The following is an 18,054-nucleotide window of genomic DNA, read 5'->3' as shown; positions in this document are numbered from 1 at the left end:
TAGTCTGTTTTGGTACCATAATGTGGTGTTAGGAAGTCATTTAGCTATGAGATCATGTTAAATGTACAGCTAGGTCTCACTGTAAATTATGAACTTGCACATGTGCATGGACAACTATTGTCTCTTTTCATACTAAAAAAACTGAGCATGGCTTAGCTGTCACTGCTAAAGTGACCCTGTCATGAGTATTGTTTGGATCTTGAGCTTATTTTATTTTAAAGACTCCTCTGACTGGACTCATCACAGAAGCATCCTAACTAGTGTTTCTTTAAAGGTGTTCCCTTGTAGTTCATAATGCTTCTAGTATGGACGAGCAACAAATGAATAGACCTTATTCTGTGACTATTTCAGAATCTCCAATCAGAATTGTGTTTTTATGCCATAAAAAACAGAGTCTTTGCTGGAATTTGTTCGGCACCTTTTTATGAAATGCTAAAAAAGTTACAACCCAGTTACAACACTGAGAATCTAACTCACTGCAGTGCACTGGTACAAAGATAAACCTACGGTGTTTTTCTCTCTGAATACAAATTCCTTTTATCCTTTCATGTAAAGAGCGGCTGAACTGGCCTTTCTAACCCTGTAACCCAGCAGCTCTAAATAACTTGTAACAGCTACTCTGATTGCACTCTCTTTGAACTGAGATTCTTCTGTGAGTCTCAGGATGATGCTTAATACAGTTGCATTTAAATATAGGGCAAAAAAGCGACTGAGCCACACATTTAATTTCTCTTGGCTGGGCTATGCAAGAAGGTCCTGAAGACTCACACATTCACAGGAAAAAGCTTATTAGATATTAGTTATGTTTGTTTGCACGAATCCTGGTCGACACTTTTCCCAAGTTATATTGTGGTGTGATCACACCTCCTGTGAGCCATCTTGACTCGCTCATTCTCTTGCACTGTGTGATCCTGCTATGCAGCTACTCTCTTTTTTCTCTTTGCCAGTGTAATTTTTACCCCTTCTCTTTTCTGTCTTATTTTTAAGGTAATGGGGATAGTTCGTGCTCTGGCATCAAGACAACACAGCCTTGGCACCTCACACTCTGAATGATCTGGCTTATGTAAAAGCTCAGTAATAATTTACTGAGCTCTCAGTTGGGGTTTAGCATTTTGGCTGTATAAACGGTGCGTTTTTGGATATGACAGAGGATTTAAAGACACACTAAATGTTTTGTGATAAACTGTTAGAAATTCACAACCCACTATAAGGTGAAATCTGTAATGCTTGGGTCTTTAGTTTCAGCCCATGGGACTTTTTTTTTTAAACACATCATAAGGTGCACCATAAAATAAAGGAACAATGATGTAGACGGCAAGCCTTATTAACTTGTCTATAAGCAAGATGAGCCTGAGAAGCCAACTCATGTTTAAGCCTCCATAAAAAAATTTTTTCCCTTACATTACTCTGGACTTACCATCATTATGTTGTTTTTATCTGTCAATTTGGATTTCTGGTCTATTGAAGCTATTTTATAAAAATGTCTCACAGCAGCAGCAAAAAGTAAATAAATCTCAGAAAATGAACGGAAATGAAGCTCAAATAGGAGAGATCATTTTGTTTTCTGTTATTTTATGCAAAAAAAAAAAAAAAATATATATATATATATATATATATATATATATATTAGGGTTGCAACGATACACAAAATTCACGGTTCGGTGCGGTTCGATACTTTGGTGTCACAGTTCGATATTTTTCGATACAAAAAAAATGTTCATGCCTTTTTAATTTGTCATTTATTAAAATTATAAATATATATTTTAACTCAAAAGTACAGTTTTTAAATTTAACCCTAACCCTTGTGCGTGTTTTTTATTTTGACAGCGAATGCGCACCTGCGGACCACTTATGTGCACCCCTGGTTATTTAGCTCATCATATCGCAGCCACAGAAATTCTTTTGTCTATGAAACCATAAAGCTGCACTTTCTTTTTGCCTGATAGTCTGATTTGTCATAACTTCTCCGTTTTGTGGTAAGCTTTTCTTTGGCTGTCACTTCTTCACCCTGACCTGTCTTATTTGGCTCAGCAGAACTAAAATATATATCTGTCTGTGAAGGTCATCGTAGTCAAATATATATCCTGCTGCTTTTACACACGCACTCACATAAGCTCAGCGATTCTCTGCGCGATCAGCCTCTCACATGTTTAAGCTTGCTGCGGGAGATTTCACTTGTCATGTTTGCATAGTAAGCTACCAATTAATAAGACGATGTCAGAGGAATTGGTGCACAAATTATCATCACTCACAGATCAGTGCTGTCACTCTCTATACACAGTTCGCGCGATTGCAAAGTGAAAGCAAAAAAAACAAGCGCAAATTCAAACGCGATTTCAATATGTTACATATTGACAGTGGCTCACCGATGCCAATGACATAATTACCCAGCTACATTTCTGAAAGAATGCAAAAGCATTGACATATATTTTTCCTTCCTACAATAGCCCGACGGGCAGGACAGAGATCGATTTTGGTAGCCCGACTGAAAAAAAATCGCTAGCCCCGGGACGTCGGGCTAGCGATATTGCGAGCCCTGTATCTGATTGAGGAATCACTCATCTTTGGAAAAGAGAGTTTATTACAGAGAAATGTCTCTTTCCAAAATAAACCCATGTAATTGAGCATTGCATGGCACATCCAACATACTGTTTTACTTTAGTCCATGACTCGCTTACCTTCAGGGTCATACGTCACATGAAAACCAAAATAATTCCAAACGCCAGATCTGAATGAGGGTGGAGGAGGTCCATGTTGCAAGGAGAGCTTAACTTCTGTCTCGCTAGCTTGCCCTGCGCTCTTCCTTCTGACGATGCTGTCTGTGTTGAGCGCTCAGTGAATCTGCGTTCGACTACTCCTCCTAGGCTGCACTGTCGAGCCTAGGCGGAGTAGTCGAACGCAGATTCACTGAGCGCTCAACACAGACAGCATCGTCAGAAGGAAAGTTGATAAAATAAATTAAAAATTTTGTATTGTTCGATACATATGTGTACCGAACCGAAAGCACTGTATCGAACGGTTCAATATCGATACGAATATCGTTGCACCCCTAATATATATATATATATATATATATATATATATATATATATATATATATATATATATAACCATAAAAATGTCTTATGGTGTCATGGCCAGGTGGCCGAAGAGAGAGAACGTGGACCCAAATACGAAACAAAGTGTGGAGGCAAGGATTACTTTTCACTAATATGGTGTCGAGATGTGAATCTAGGAGCTCTGCTTCAACCATGCGAGCGATTAAGAGTCTCTGGACGATGGCATTGCAACAAAGGAGAGAATAATTAATGATTTGTGGGAGAGAAAATCAGGAAAATAAGTAACACGGGAATGGTGGGTGGCTTCCTGGTATCTGCAGGCGAGTGGATGTGAGGGGAGGGAATCCAAGTAAGTGTCAAGAATAATGCAACTTCCAATCTGTTTTTCCAGATGTAAGAGAAACTGGTGGGCAGCAGGACAGGCAGGTGAGATGGTGGGAATCTAGAGGAGCATAATGCCACACAGGTGAATATTCCACAAATCAGATCTGCAGCCAAGGGCAGAGGTAAACAATCAACTCAGATGGACATGGGCTTGTGGCTTGGAGGGACGTTGATCCAATCCAAAAAATGGAACAGAGAATGTCTACGTCACCTGAAGACAACCATAAGGATGCTGATGGACTGGCAGATAACTGGTGGAGATGCTGATCTTGAATACACTTCCTGCTGATTGCCGACAATGACGAACAGGTGAACAAGGCAGGTCTGGACTCTGGGCTCCACCCAGAATGGGTAGACACTGCAGGACCAGTGGAAAAACACTCACTTAGACCATGACATATGGGCTGGAGCTAAAGCCCCCAGCATTACAGATCTCACCTTATAGTGGGCTGTAAATTTAGAGTTTAAGGGAAGGAGGTTGTCTTCCACTAGTCCCTTAATCCGGAGAAGTCGTCTTATAACCTTAGCAGAAAAACAGCCTCCAGTGTATACAATGCCATGCTTAACTGTGGGGATGCTGTTCTTTTTGTCATAAGCAGTATTTGTCTTCTTCCAGACACAGTGTGTCGAGTTGATGGCAAAGAACTTGATTTTGGTTTTAATCTGACCACAGCACTTTCTCCCTCGCCTTCTCAGAATAATATAGATGAATCTGTCCTTCAATGTGGACTGCTTTCTGCTACATTTGCACATTATCTCTAAAATTAGAGACAGACTGTAAGAGTAATGTTAAAAAAAAACTAGTTCCTGCGTGCATTTCTACTTCGCTGGACTATTGCAATTCATTGTTATCAGTTGTTATTCAGTTGATCCAGAATTCAGAAACTAGAAAGAGAGGGTATATTTCTCTTATAATGGCTTCTCTTCATTGGATCCCTAGAATTTAAAATTCTTCCTCACATAGAAGGTCCTAAATAACCAGGCCCCATTATCTCTAAAAGACCTCATAGTATCACATCTCCCTAATAGAGCACTTCACTTCACTTACTTGTGGTTCCTAGGGTATTTGAAATTACAATGGGAGACAGTCGTCAGTCCTTTTTGATAAGGCATATAGTTAGAGCTAAATAAGGTGACCTTGAACACTTTCTTAATTACACTGCAATAGGTATAGACAGTCATTTGAATGTTGGCGTTTTCTCTCTATTATTTTAGGGTCTATACCTTACAATACAAAGCTCCTTGAGGCAACTGTTGTTGCGATATACATAAATAATATTTAAACGAAACTGAATAAATGTTCACCTTGAGGCTACGTCCACACGTACACGGGTATTTTTGAAAATGGAGATTTTCCACACGTAAACACAGAAATGAAGGAAAACGCTGGTAGGAACATGCCAAAGCAACAGGTGGCGATATATTCCTAACCGTGTAGAAATGTTGGCCAATCAGAAGTCTAGAAGCCTCGGTGGGAAACAGTAAACAAAGCTGGGGCATAGAAGCAGAACAGAGTCGTATGTGTGGAGGGACAGTAACTGTGTGTGTATATGTAAGCATTTAAACACTGCAGAGAGTACAGTTAACAGTAACAGTATTGTAGAAATTCATTTCACGGAAACAATAACGTGGCGCACAGTGTGACGTCAAAAAAGGCGCACACCTTTGACGCTGCGTTTTCTCCATTTTTCTCATCCACACATAAAGGCAAAAACTGAGTTTTCGAAAATATCCACCCTGGCAGGCGTTTTTAGAAATCTCCGTTTTCAGTGACCGAAAACGCAGTTTACGTGTGGACGAAAGGTGCAAACGCATCGAAAAATCTGTGTTTTCAAAAATACCCGGGTACACTGAAAAAAATGTTTTGTTCAATTTACTCAATTTTTTTATGACAAGTGGTTGCACGAAATAAATTTGTTTGAATCCAGAAATATTTTTTAAGTACACTGAATTTAATTTAAGCGAGTAAAACCAACATATATTTTTAAGCTACTTTAACTTAACTGTTGTGGATACGTCTTAGTCAAATATTATTAGTAAGTCCAACTAAGGTCGTGTTAAATGTACCAGAATAATTTGTTTCCTTTACACTTATGTCCCAAACTTATATTCAAATCAAATTGTTAATTTCTCTCTATTTCAATTAAGTTAAGTTTACTTAAAAAATATTGCTTACCCTGATTTGTAGTTTTTAAAAACGTCAATAATGAAAACTACAACATTCTTTCACATCATTTATTAATGCAAAATTTGTTGCAAACAGAATAAGAATCCACATCTCTAAGGGAAATTGCTGCAATTTGTATAATACAAATTACAAAACTTTTGCCTATGAACTAGTAGCTTTAAAAAGCTGTATTCAAACAAAACAGAAACAACAGACAAGAGAAATGTTAACCAATGTTTCTCTTCCTCTAAAAAAGAAAAAAAAAAACTCCTTACATAAAAGAATAAAACACTACCAGCAGTATAATGTATCACAATTAGAAACTGATGCATCCACAAACTAACCAGTTTCAGACTTGCTGTTCTGCGATCCATATTTAGAAATTGCATTTTAATAAGGTAATTAGACTTAAAATTAAACTTGTGTTTTCCTTACTGCTTATTGACCACTGTCTTTCCATTCTAGTCCTTCCTTGAAGATTCTGAATGTTTTACATATTTTCTGACCTAACATACTCGCTTCAAAACAATTAATAGTCTTTAAAGTGTTACCAGTGTGCTGCAGTGTGGTAATCATGAATGTTTTTTTTTTTTAATCCGGTTGAGTTAACACTGATTATACGCAGGGCAGCAGCTATAACTGAATAATTACAAAGTTGCTCTTCAAGCTACTCAAATGTACCACACGTGAAACATTCATTATTGAAAGTTAAAATGTTCAATCGAAACATAACACAGAACAAATGATGGTTGTACAAGAGTTTCACTCCTATTCACAAGAGCACCAGTCATTGGTAATTTACATAACAGCATTCTCTTGATGTGGTATTTTAGAAATCTTCCTATCCAGTAGCAATTTTGTTCTTCAGCCCAAAGACTTTGGGGGAGAGCTTTTCACCATCGAATCCCATCAACACTTTCTAAATGAATTCATAATAGTCCTTCAATTCCTTGGGGAAGGCTAGGTTTAGTGCATAGATTACTCCAAGCATCAATGCACAAGCTTGGGCCAGAGATCCAATGTTGTCCATGACTATCTCCCCTTCAACAAATATTCCAATGTCATCATAATGTCCATTCTGTCCATCCTCCCTGTTGATGACATAAATGCCCATGGTGTGCTTCTTCAGGTCTCTCTGGATATCATCTCCTTCAATGTCCTAAACATTTAATAAAAAGGTAAAAGAAAAAACAATTAACTCTACAATTAAATTCCAATCTAGTCGTTTGTGTGTGTGTGTGTGTGTGTAATACACACACACACAGATATCTATCTAAAAAGTGTGTGTATAGATGACTTGCTTACAATGACTTAAATGACTTACAAAGAACTCCCGAATAAGGCTTCCGTCCTCTTCACCAAGGTAGAGGCAAAGTGCCCTGAGAACTGCTTCCCTTTTCACTTTAACATCACTTTCAGCCTGTTTAAAGAGAGTTGCTGATTAAACCAATTTGGAAAAAAGAACAATGTCTGACATTCGCAATAAGTAAATTTTATCATATGTCAGTTCAAACATAGTAAATAAAATTTATATATGAAATTTCAAAATTTAGATTGCTTGGCTGGTCACCTAAAACGGCTTATTGGACTCACCAGTGACCTGCCACTTAAGACAAAAGAAATCCAAATAGAATTTGCAATATTCAGATTTACCTCTTGCATGATCTGCAAGTGGTGGGCAAGTTTCTGCCCAGAAACACCGCCCTTCTTCTGGAAAACTGTCATCAACTGAGGTGTAATTCTGTCTAACTGTGCCGCGAAGGTCATCTCCAGTTGAAGTGTTGTAATACACTGGAATTCAGCATTTACCTGTATCTCTCTCACACACACACACACACACACACACACACACACACACACACACACACACACACACAGAAAAAAAGAAGACTGGTGCTTAATCATTGGTATGATTATTTTGTTATTTCTTCATTAAATGCTACAATGCAATTGCCATCACTTCATAAAGCATGATTATCATATGGGTTAGTATACAGTGCATGAAGGATGTTACTACTGTTAATCAAAGAAGAAATGAATGGCATCAGTCCATTTAACGGGTTTAAAGGGTTTTAAAAAGCAGATATTTGTCTGTTTCAGGTGGTTGGCAACACATTTTCCTGTGCTCTTTGTCCACTGGTGGGAGTGTCTCACCTGTGAGGTCAGCGGGGCAGAACTCTGCCATCAGCAACAGAGAGCAGAGAAAATTTAGATGTGCAACTAAAAACATGCTTGCCATGTAAGCCCCAAACATCTCTGAAATTGCTCTGCAAACTTCAGAGTACTTATACTTCAGGAGTCCTGTGGGTACCGTAAAGACTCATGTATGCAAACAAACCACATTTTTTTTTGCAATCTGATCCTTTTTCTCTTGGCTGTTTCCTTCAGGGATCAGCACAGTGAATGATCCACCTCCATCTAACCCTATGCTCTGCATCCTCTTAACTCACAAGAACTAAATTCCTGTTTTTCATTTCACTTTCGCAAGTTTTTTTTTTCTTTTGTCCTGGATAAAAGAAATTTAATCATATATATTAATTGATATTAATTAATATCAATATTAATAATCACAAGAACCCTTAAGATGAGATAGATAAACTTGTCCCTGCAATACTGTGACAAATACTGTTGTGATAAATATGTAAGGAATTTGCATGTACTTACCAAAATAACACCATCTTCTTGAATAAACAGTAACACATAAGGGGAAGAAAATCTGCCAGAAAAGGAAGACAAATAAAAATAAAAAAAAACTTTAGAAAGACAAACAATTACCGTTTCCAAGCCATTAGTGCATTACTTCATGATACTCCCTTGTAACAAAACAAATCTTACTTGTGCCTCTGTGCAAACTACAGATGGCACGATACCACTTTTTTATGTCCGATACCGATATCATAAATTTGATTATCTGCCGATGCCGATATGAATCCGATATAGTGTATTTTATAATAAATAAAACTGTTTTTATAAATATTTTGCTGCATTTTGTATAAGTTCATACTCAGTTTTAAAAACAAAACATTAAAGCTATTCTGTTATACCTGTATGCAAAAAATACACTGCACCCAAAATATTTTATACTTCAGCAATACTGATCAACCTAAAAAACTTACACCATCCTCCTTATTCAGGTATTCTAAACAGTACATAGAAATATTAAACTAACTAATAGGACTGCCAACTCCCAGCAAAAATATTAGGAAACCACCCCGCACCCTCCGCCTGATAATGCTTAATTGACGTAATCTACTTTAATGCACAGAAATCAATTATTTTTCTATAATAATTTGATTCAACATTTTTCTTCAATACAGTTGCAGACAGCGCAGACAGCGTACCTTCCCAAAGGAAAAAGTGCTATATGTACTACTATTACTAGGGCATATATTAGACTTAATATTTACTACATACAATAATGGATCTCTATACATTTAACCAGATCACCACTTTGGTAGTAAGATTTAGAATAATTATTTATTAAAAGCTAGACATTTTAAATGAGAATAAGAAAGAAAATTATGTCTTTGTGTCTCCCTTTCCCTGTTAATGCCCTACCTGGCCCCTGGCAAAACTTTGCTAGATCCGCCCCTGCACAGTTACCAGCTGTCAGCTACCTAAAAAAGGATCCTGGAGTTATTTGTCTCTCAGAAACAGTTCATAACTTCCCTTCAACTCATTCATGTGACCTAAAATGTAAACCTGTTTCTTCATTACCTGTTCAGCTCTAATGATTCAGTAAAAACTTCTCCTGGTTTCACCTTCATGTTTCCTTCTCACCACATATCCAAACTATCATGACCAGCAGCTATTACGGCTGTGGCTCCAGAAAACATAAGCGGATACTAGAAGTAATATTAAAAAAATTCTAGCAACAGCTTATCAAGCTTAAACGTGCTGCTGTTGTTTATCTGCCGTTTTCCTCTTTCTAGCGCAAACTGGGTGACTAACAAATGAGAGAGACTAGCGACAGAAAAGCCGATCACCTGATAATCGATCAGTTTCATGATTGAAGTAGCAACAGGAGAGGGAGGGGGGAGAATGAGGGAAGAAGTTTTAGCTGTTCAGCATGAAGACACCGAATAACTCCAGCTTTGTGTCTTTTTTCATTCTAGCTGAAGTATAAAACAAATCGCTTCCTTTCCCCCTCAATACAAAACTCCGACAGCCAGTCCAGCTGTGGCTCCATACATCGGTTGTTAAGCTCAACATGGAAATACTATGCAAACATAAAGAGATGAACTTACACACTTGCTTTACTTCTCTGTGTTAGTTTTCTCTGAGATTAAATGCAGCGGTTTGGAAGCACGTAGCGAGGCTTTAAATGCTAAACCAGACCGCTGACAGGTCTTGCACTCAACAGCTCTATCAAGTGAAGCAACTTCTTTTCTGAGTTAATTTCAGTTCTGACAAACATCACTCTCAGTGCCTTTTGATCTCACATTTTTGGCAACCACTGAGTTATTCTCCTCCACAGTTTACAACCATTATTTTTTTCTGCACAAAAGACGTTGTGCAACGCCAATCCTACTTATTTCCTACTGCACCCCTGACTGTGCAGGTGCGTTCAGAAGCCCCCTCCCCCGCCCGACTATTCCTTAATGCCAATGTTGTGGCGGGAGGGACGATTTCTCCACTTAAAACTGCAGGCGACTGTACAGTGAACTTTACAGCTAACTACAGAGAAATTGCCTCGTTCCATAATTTGTTAGTACAAAGTGTGCCACAAGAACTAAGCTAAAAACATATGACATTTTAACGCATCAATACAATTACTCTTTTAATAGAGCAGTAGCTAATAGAGCACATAGCTAGCTTAAGTCAAATTCATGACAAAGTTCAGAGGTGTACAACTACTTAGACTTCTTTCTCCATGTGCACACGTCTTAAAGAGTCAACATGCTTTGACTGAGGTAAAAAAATAAAACAAAAACGACCGTAAAAGGTTTACTTACCGAAGCTAGACCACCTTTATATGAAGTTGTGCGATTAACTTAAGCCCGCTTGCAGCACACAAAGAGTCCGCTTCTTCAGTCCGCGCGCAAAATGGTGGCCTGTCCTAACGCATGCGCAAAATGGCCCAGCAGGAGGCTATGAAAAACATACTTAAGCATTTTGAGCTACATTTAATTAACTAAAATTAATTGGATTAAAACGCAGGGAATGTATTCTGGAGTTACTCGAATTATATATGTAGACAGGAATTACTCATTTGAATTGAAAAGATATACCAAAATATAATATGCTATATTTAAAAGGAGACAATATCACTTTTTTCAGTGTACATGTGGACGTAGACAGCTCTACAATATGCCTTCTTAAGTAGGGGGACCTTTGTGGGCACTGCAGAATTTCAGTGTGTGGTGTTTTTGGTGATCGTGGTCCCAACTGCATTCAGATCATGAAAAACTCCTGTGCAGTTTTGAGCTGATCCACCACCTTTGAATGCAGTTTGATACCAGCAGTAATAAATGCTCATTCTATACCTCTTTCATCTTTCCAGCCATTTGTACATCTTTCCAGACCTTTGACAGCTCTTTAGTCTTTTTCCTTGGTGGTTGTGAGGTTTTCACACACTGTTCACACGCACGCTACTCCACTTTATCACACCTATGCATAATATTGTTTTAACTACATTAACATTAAATTACAAGAGATCAACTCAAAATCAACTATTAATTGTGGCTCTTAACTAATTAGCAATGATATCCCTTAATAACAGCTGTAGTGATCTCTTTTTAACAGTATTTTTTAATCAGAGACTCTTTATGAAAATAGAATTGCATATTTATTATTTAGAAGAATGCAGATATTATAGCATACCATGGAAGTCTTGTTTCCTTAAATGTGTCTTAAGGAGAAAGGAGCTTTGGTAGTACAAACACTGGACAATGCCAACAATCTAAGACAGGAGCTGAACTAAGAATTTATGGTCTTCTTCACACATATAGGTTGTCTTAGTTAAGTGAGATGATCAAATTAATTCACGGACTTTCTCAAAACAAAATTCATGGTTTGAATTGTTTTCCTTCCCTGCATTTTAAGTAATAATACTTCATGTTTTTGATTGTAGGCTTTGCCCAATTTAGCTGCTATAATCGTGACGCTCAACAGTGCAAACAGCTGCTAAAGTCAAATTATTTTATCAACAAAAACATTCTCTTGCACCATTAATTTTAGTTTGTCGTTTCCTACAGGGAATGATGACAGCAGTGTGATCACCTGTTTACAGGCAAGAGGCACTCAGCCAAAAGAAAGCTTAGGAGTGAGCTACTGAATTTCCAATTTGTGCATGATAGTGTAGTCTGTAACTACTGGTGCTTTCAGCATGTGTTCTGTTCCAACTTTGAAGTCTGTCTGCAGTTTATAATGTAATAAGAGCTATTTTTTTCTACATTCTGTTTGTTATGTATTGGAGATGTCTCATGACTTTTAATCAAAATTCTTATTTTCAGGTGTGTTGGTACCTGTTGGGGCTGTAGATCTAACTTTATGGTAAAACATTAGTTGTTTTTCCTTCTCTCTTTTGTTTTCTCTCTCTTCGTTTTGCTCAGGAAGCACTGTGGGCCAGCTGCTCTCGATGGTGAAACTTTGATTTTCCTGGGCCTGAGCCATCACTCTTACTTCCTATCTCCTGCTCACATTGCGGTACATAAGGAGCAGTTTGTGCTTCCACTCTCTGCCATTGTTGTCTTTGTTGTCTTCATGATGTGACTTCTCTATTAAAAGGAATGCTGAAGTTCCTTCTCTCGAACTCCAGTATCCTGGAGAACCTCTGCTCTTGCCATGCTTACCTATTAAGCACAGTGACCTGTTTGCAAGTTCTATAATAAATCGTTTGAAATGCTGTTGGTATATGTGTCCAAATTCTTTCATTCTTTCATTTCATTCATTATGATAGAACAATCAGACTAAACACTAGACTCAACTGACCCAGCTGCCAAACATGCACTTTATCCAAGGTACGCTTTTGGGCCAACATGAGGGAGTGTCGTGATTGCTGCTCATCTCTTTCATTCACCAATGAGTTCTCTAAAATTTCCTATGTAGTCTATCTGTTAAATGGAAAGGCTCTTTAGTGAGCTGAGACATTCGTGAAGATGGCAAAGCTCAGCATCTCATCCAAAGCAAGGCAATAAATTTGATTTCCTAGCTGCTTACACTGGCTAAAATGCTAAAAGCTTTCCTATAATTTCTAGATGATCAGTTAAAAGATCAACTTGCCTTCCATAATGAACCCATTTGTTCAAATGCTTTAATTTTTTTGACAATCAAAATTAATAGACACCTGTGTGAACAGGCCATGATAAAAACTACAAAGCCCCAAACTCTCACAGCCAGCAGTTTTTTTTCTGGTCATGCCTGCGGTATTGCTATCAGTGTGTGAAGAGTGGGAGAAGAGGGTTGCATTGACAATCCAACACAATGGGCAGCACATTGGACACATTTTATAAGTGGTCAGAAACTTGTAAATAACTCATGAAAGAATAAAGTTACATTGAAACCAAGCAACACTGTTGTTTTTCTTGTGACATTACCAATAAGTTTGATGTGTCACATGGCCCTCTTCCTATTGGAAAAACAAAAGTTGTATCCAAGATGGCCGACTTCTAAATGGCCACCATGGTCACCACCCATCTTGAGGAGTTTGCCCCCTCACATATACTAATGTGCCACAAACAGGACTTTAATATCACCAACCATTCCCATTTTATTACAGTGTATCCATATAAATGGCCCACCCTGTAGTTAAGCCTAAGGAATACCATGACCTTTTACAGAACTGATTTCCTGCTTGGAGCTCCTTTACCCAACAGCCAATTGTAAGACCTCTGCAAACATGAGAAAGAGGCAATTGAGAAATACAGCAAAGAGTTACTGACTGCTTACCATCTAGTGCACATAATATATCACTTGAATACTTTGAGTATATGGTGATGTTCACTGTTGACTTTGTGTAAAGTCAGAAAAGTGATATTTCTAAAGTTATATCTTCGAGTGTTGGCAAACGATAGAAAGTGGGAGATCCTGAGAAGCTGAAGGTCGTAGCAGACTGGTTAACTCCCTCCACACAGAAATTGCTGCAATACTTTCTGGTATTTGAGAATTTCTACTGACGTTTCATCAAAAACAACATCACGTCAATCACGTCAATCACCTCCACAACCAAACCTGTTTCTTGGGACACTGTTTCAGCTCTTTCCAAGAGCTGTAACAAGACTTCATGTCCAGTATTGATCCAGCCTGGTTGTGGTTTACAATCCACTGTGATGGTTCACGAAAGCAACATTGCATTATTGTCTATTAGTGGCACCCACACCGAGGAAGCCCTGCACAATCCCCAAACAGTTTAACAATCTCATGCTGGAAAGCAGTGATCTGCGTACTTGGAATGCCCGAGACACCACACTGTATGATTATTTGTGTGTCAGCCAGTGCATGGTTATCCGTACAGTTATGTGGTGGCCCCAGACCTCTAATCCCACATGGCATACACCGCATCAAGGCTGAGGCAGTAATCGTGCATGAGGTCTTGTTCCCCATCAAAGTACAGAACATTGCTCTTTAAGCTTTTCTAAATTGGTGCTGGCAGATTTTCACCCCACAGAAAGTACCTCGTAGCATTTAACAACATTGAAAAAGTGGAATATTAACTGGAAAGTGACAGCTGAAGTCTCAGTGAAAAGGGCCCAAGCATAAACAGAATGAAAGTTCAAGTTTCAGATCACTCATGGTTGAGGTGATACTCTAGCAAGCAGTCAATTAACCAAGCAAACCAGTGGAGGAATAGGCAACATGTGAAATCTAAAAGATCACACACTAAAGCAACTAGGATGACATTGAAACAAAGATATAAAATCAATACTTAAATGAGAAGAAAACAAGTAGATCTGTCGGGGAATAAAGGGAATGTGTTCAAAAAGTCATTGGCTGATTGGAAACACAGGTCATACTAATGAGGTTAGGGAATCAAAAAAGGAAAACTAATAGAGAGCAAGAAAAACTGACAAAGAAATTACAAGAAATTACAAAATAAAATTAAGATATGAACACATATCATAAACCATGAACTTATTTTTCCAGAAATAAACTCTGCAATAGCTGCATCATCACACAACTATGAAGTCAGCACCCACCTGCAACTAGTCAGATACACATTGGATATTAAATGACATCAGTTATGACATCATATAACATACTCATGTTTATTTAGCATGTAAAAATACATTAGGTCTCTTTGTCGTGTGCATGTAATAATGTTTTAATACTTTTAAAATTTAAGTCAGGTATTTAGTTTTCCTGGATTTGATTCATGTTAATTGATGGTAACCATTAAGCTAGCTGGTGGACATTTTTCACTAAATGTGTCATTCATCAAAGTGTTGGGAGATATTTGTGGAATAAAATGGTGAACTGAGTAACATTCCTGTGTAGTGACAAAACAGTTTATTTGCATTCAGTACATAAAAGGGTGTATCATGACACTAAAAGCAACTTCAGTGGCTTGATCACGTTTACTCAGTAAACAGTGTTTACTGAAATATTTTCCTGTTATTGCAGATTATTGCCCTGAACATGAGTGTTTTATTGACCATCACTGATTCTCTAATGACAGCTGATGAGGTAATCATTTGTTTAGAAAGAGAAACTGTGCTGTCACTGTTAATGCTGCAGCATGCACCACTTGAATATGTAATGTCATCAGCATGAACATGCACTGAAATACTCACCTGTAGTATGCTGCAGATACTCTCCTATTGCTTTTCTCGTGCCACTTGATTGCTAATTTCAGTTCTACCAATACAGATGCACACCACACTGCACTCTGTAGAGAAATAAGTAGTTATTGATCACCTGAACCTACTTCCTTTTTCCACAAACCAATATTCAAGATACATTTTTCCTCTGGTTTTTCCTCCAGGTGAAAGTAGATAACCAAGAACAGTTTCATGTGGGATATTAATCTTTAGTGAGACAAGTCTGACCTGCCTCTTGACATGAGGGGCAGGGGACTTGATGACTTGTTATTGACCTTGTTGTTGAAGCATACTACTGAGCATGGGGTAAATTCGTGTGTGTAACTGTGTCACAATGGGGTACCAAGGTTCTTAAGACATATAACCTCTGACATGAAGAGAAACCAGTTAGGCTATTTTAGCCAGAAACGGTTTCCCCCACAGTCATTTGAATGTAAGTGTACAGATATCAGGTAAACAACAGAAAGAAAAAGGATATTAAATTATAACATTTGCCCAAGTGCTGTCACTCTTTTTTTAATCTTATAGATTAACAAATCTTTCAAATTGTCACAGTTCTGGGTCATTTTGACCCAGCATTTTGAGTTTATTATGTTTTGGTTTATTTTTAGCATTATGGATTATTTTCTGATTCTCTGGTACTTTGTGGATTATTATTATGAATCTATGTTTCAGTTATTCTTGGTTAGGGATTAGTTCTTAGGTTGTGTCTTGTGTTTAGTATAGTGTAACACTGATGTGTTTCAAATACTCCAAGATCAAAAGGTACTTCACCCAAATTTGATGCAAAAGAGCTCAACGATTTGGACGTAGAGGAGAGGCAAACTGAATGAGACTCAGGCAACTGTGAGTTTTGAAAAATTCCCGGCTTTGTATTTTTCTTTTCACCCAGAAAACAAAAAAGAAGATATGACAAACATACAAAACATTACAAATAAAAGTGTCTCTTTTTGGTACCAGTATTTTCCTCAGTGACAACCCTGTGGCACAATCACAGTAATCACTTTAAAAAAAGAAACCTTACATGGGTGCACCCTTCTAGATGTACAAAGTTCACATTCAAAATGAACCACAATCTCAATTACCAAGATCCAAATGACAACACTTGTTTGTATCTTCATAGACTTTGTTAACAAATTGCAACAATTATTCAGCTGGAGAAATAGATCCAACCGCCCACACCCACTTCCCTTCCTGTTTGTGGGATGTATAGAGTCCGTAAAAAGTCCTTAAAATAAACCGTCCGTAAGTCCAGGGGATGTGTGTGAAGAAGGGGAACAACAAGTTCAAAGTGGCGTGGTTGTTTCTGTTTTGTTGCAGCTGGCCTACCACACTCTGCTGTGCAGCACAGAACAAAGTCAGTTGGTCCTTCAACGGGGTTGGCTCGCCATTGATTACAGGATCCGTTGCAATGCATCAAAAGGAAGATACAAAGGGAAACAAAAAAAAAAAACCTGACCTGTCAATGACAGTGTCATAGGACATATTAAGTTCCTTATATAATCACAGTTCACAGTCCTATCACCTAAAATGTATTATTTGCAACGTTACCCATGTTACAAATTGAAAATAGACAGTAAAACACACAATCTGTGCATTTGCTTCAAATGCTGTTTTTCAGTAAATTGAATAAGGTTTTCCACAAAATATTTTTAAACAATTATCCAATGAACACTGGAACATTTTGCTTGCAAAGAACTCATGAAAAGCACAGATAAACAATGAACTAGTAAAATACTTTGCTCACCGATCTCAGAAAAGAAAGGCGGAGCAGGAATGGCGCAGGAATGATGAAATGGCGTCCTCTCTAACTCCCGACCTTCGTCTACCAGACAATGTAAAAGGAACCAGCTAGTTACTTGTCTTAGCAGTACACATACAATAAAACAATCTTTTGCAGCAAGTGCCAACTCTCCGTTTATATTACTTTTTTTCCATACCTCGTTTCAGTAAATCGCCGTGTCTTTTTTCCTCACTAGCTATGGGCTCAAAATGTGGTCATAAATATTTTGTACTTGTAAAAAAGATTTGTATGCGTAAAAAATATTTGTATGTGTAAAAAAGATCTGTGTGTACGTAAAAAAGATTTGTATGTGTAAAAAAGATCTGTGTGTACGTAAAAAAGATTTGTGTGTGGACTTAGAAAAAAAAACCCTGCAAGTTACAAGTACGGATTTTGACCCTATTTTTCTTCCTTTCATCTGATTGGTCAATGTCATGTCAATCACAAATGTAACAATCCAATCAGAGAACAGATGGGTTTGGCTGTCGGAGGGGCGCTTTTTTGAACTGCAGGTCCTTGAAGGGTGATACAGTTTGAAGCTGGAGGATCGCTATATAAATATCCGATAGCAGCTAGGTCCCCTTACTTTCAGCAGCTGTTGAAAGGATAAAGTTGTGGTATATCAGTGGTTAGAAATACCATTATTACTTTAGGATTAGTTTAACACAAAGTCAGGGCTGACCCAGGACCATTGCTGTGAGTCACAGTGCGCAGCATAAAAGACCTTTCACATCGGATGCAGGATGTGCTGCTAATGCTAACTGCTAACTAAAAGCAAAGGATCCAGAATTTGTTGCGCTGGCTGCTGGGCTCTGTGGGTTTTTGCAGCAGGTCTACCTGTACTAGATGCACCTGCTCCTTGTCTTTTCTATCTCTGACTTTATGTCCTCTACAAGAGTTTGT

General features: G+C 38.0%; 1 protein-coding gene across 2 annotated transcripts; it reads right to left on the bottom strand.

Moving 5' to 3' along the window:
- Positions 1-5,664: 5,664 nt before the first annotated feature.
- On the bottom strand, positions 5,665-10,654 carry LOC147309707 (uncharacterized). 2 transcript variants are annotated; one of them, XM_086269433.1, is made up of 5 exons: positions 10,566-10,654; positions 8,275-8,326; positions 7,264-7,419; positions 6,935-7,030; positions 5,665-6,769 (listed from the first exon to the last, which is right to left on the bottom strand). In XM_086269433.1, exons 3-5 carry the CDS (start codon positions 7,375-7,377, stop codon positions 6,530-6,532), a joined length of 450 nt encoding a protein of 149 aa, XP_086125559.1. In that variant the 5' UTR covers positions 7,378-7,419; positions 8,275-8,326; positions 10,566-10,654; the 3' UTR covers positions 5,665-6,529. The 2 variants fall into 2 exon arrangements, with proteins under 2 accessions (XP_086125559.1, XP_086125558.1); XM_086269432.1 differs by lacking the exons at positions 8,275-8,326; positions 10,566-10,654 and having other exon boundaries at positions 7,264-7,998.
- Between the last annotated feature and the right edge of the window lie 7,400 nt (positions 10,655-18,054).

Source organism: Aulonocara sp. 'chitande type north' Nkhata Bay, linkage group LG17 (assembly GCF_057382095.1).
Source record: "Aulonocara sp. 'chitande type north' Nkhata Bay isolate Kocher_YH1m ecotype deep benthic linkage group LG17, A_spYH_male_GT1.1, whole genome shotgun sequence".
Lineage (NCBI taxonomy): Eukaryota > Metazoa > Chordata > Actinopteri > Cichliformes > Cichlidae > Aulonocara > Aulonocara sp. 'chitande type north' Nkhata Bay.
This window is presented reverse-complemented; position numbering and strand designations above follow the sequence as displayed.

Excerpts from the sequence above, each read along its gene's own strand:
- LOC147309707 (XM_086269432.1), bottom strand. The coding sequence starts at position 7,515 with ATGATTAAGCACCAGTCTTCTTTTTTTCTGTGTGTGTGTGTGTGTGTG. Across the intron at positions 7,031-7,263 it reads ACTTGCAGATCATGCAAGAG|GCTGAAAGTGATGTTAAAGT; the intron begins GTAAATCTGAAT and ends CTCTTTAAACAG. Across the intron at positions 6,770-6,934 it reads GCCTTATTCGGGAGTTCTTT|GACATTGAAGGAGATGATAT; the intron begins GTAAGTCATTTA and ends TTAAATGTTTAG.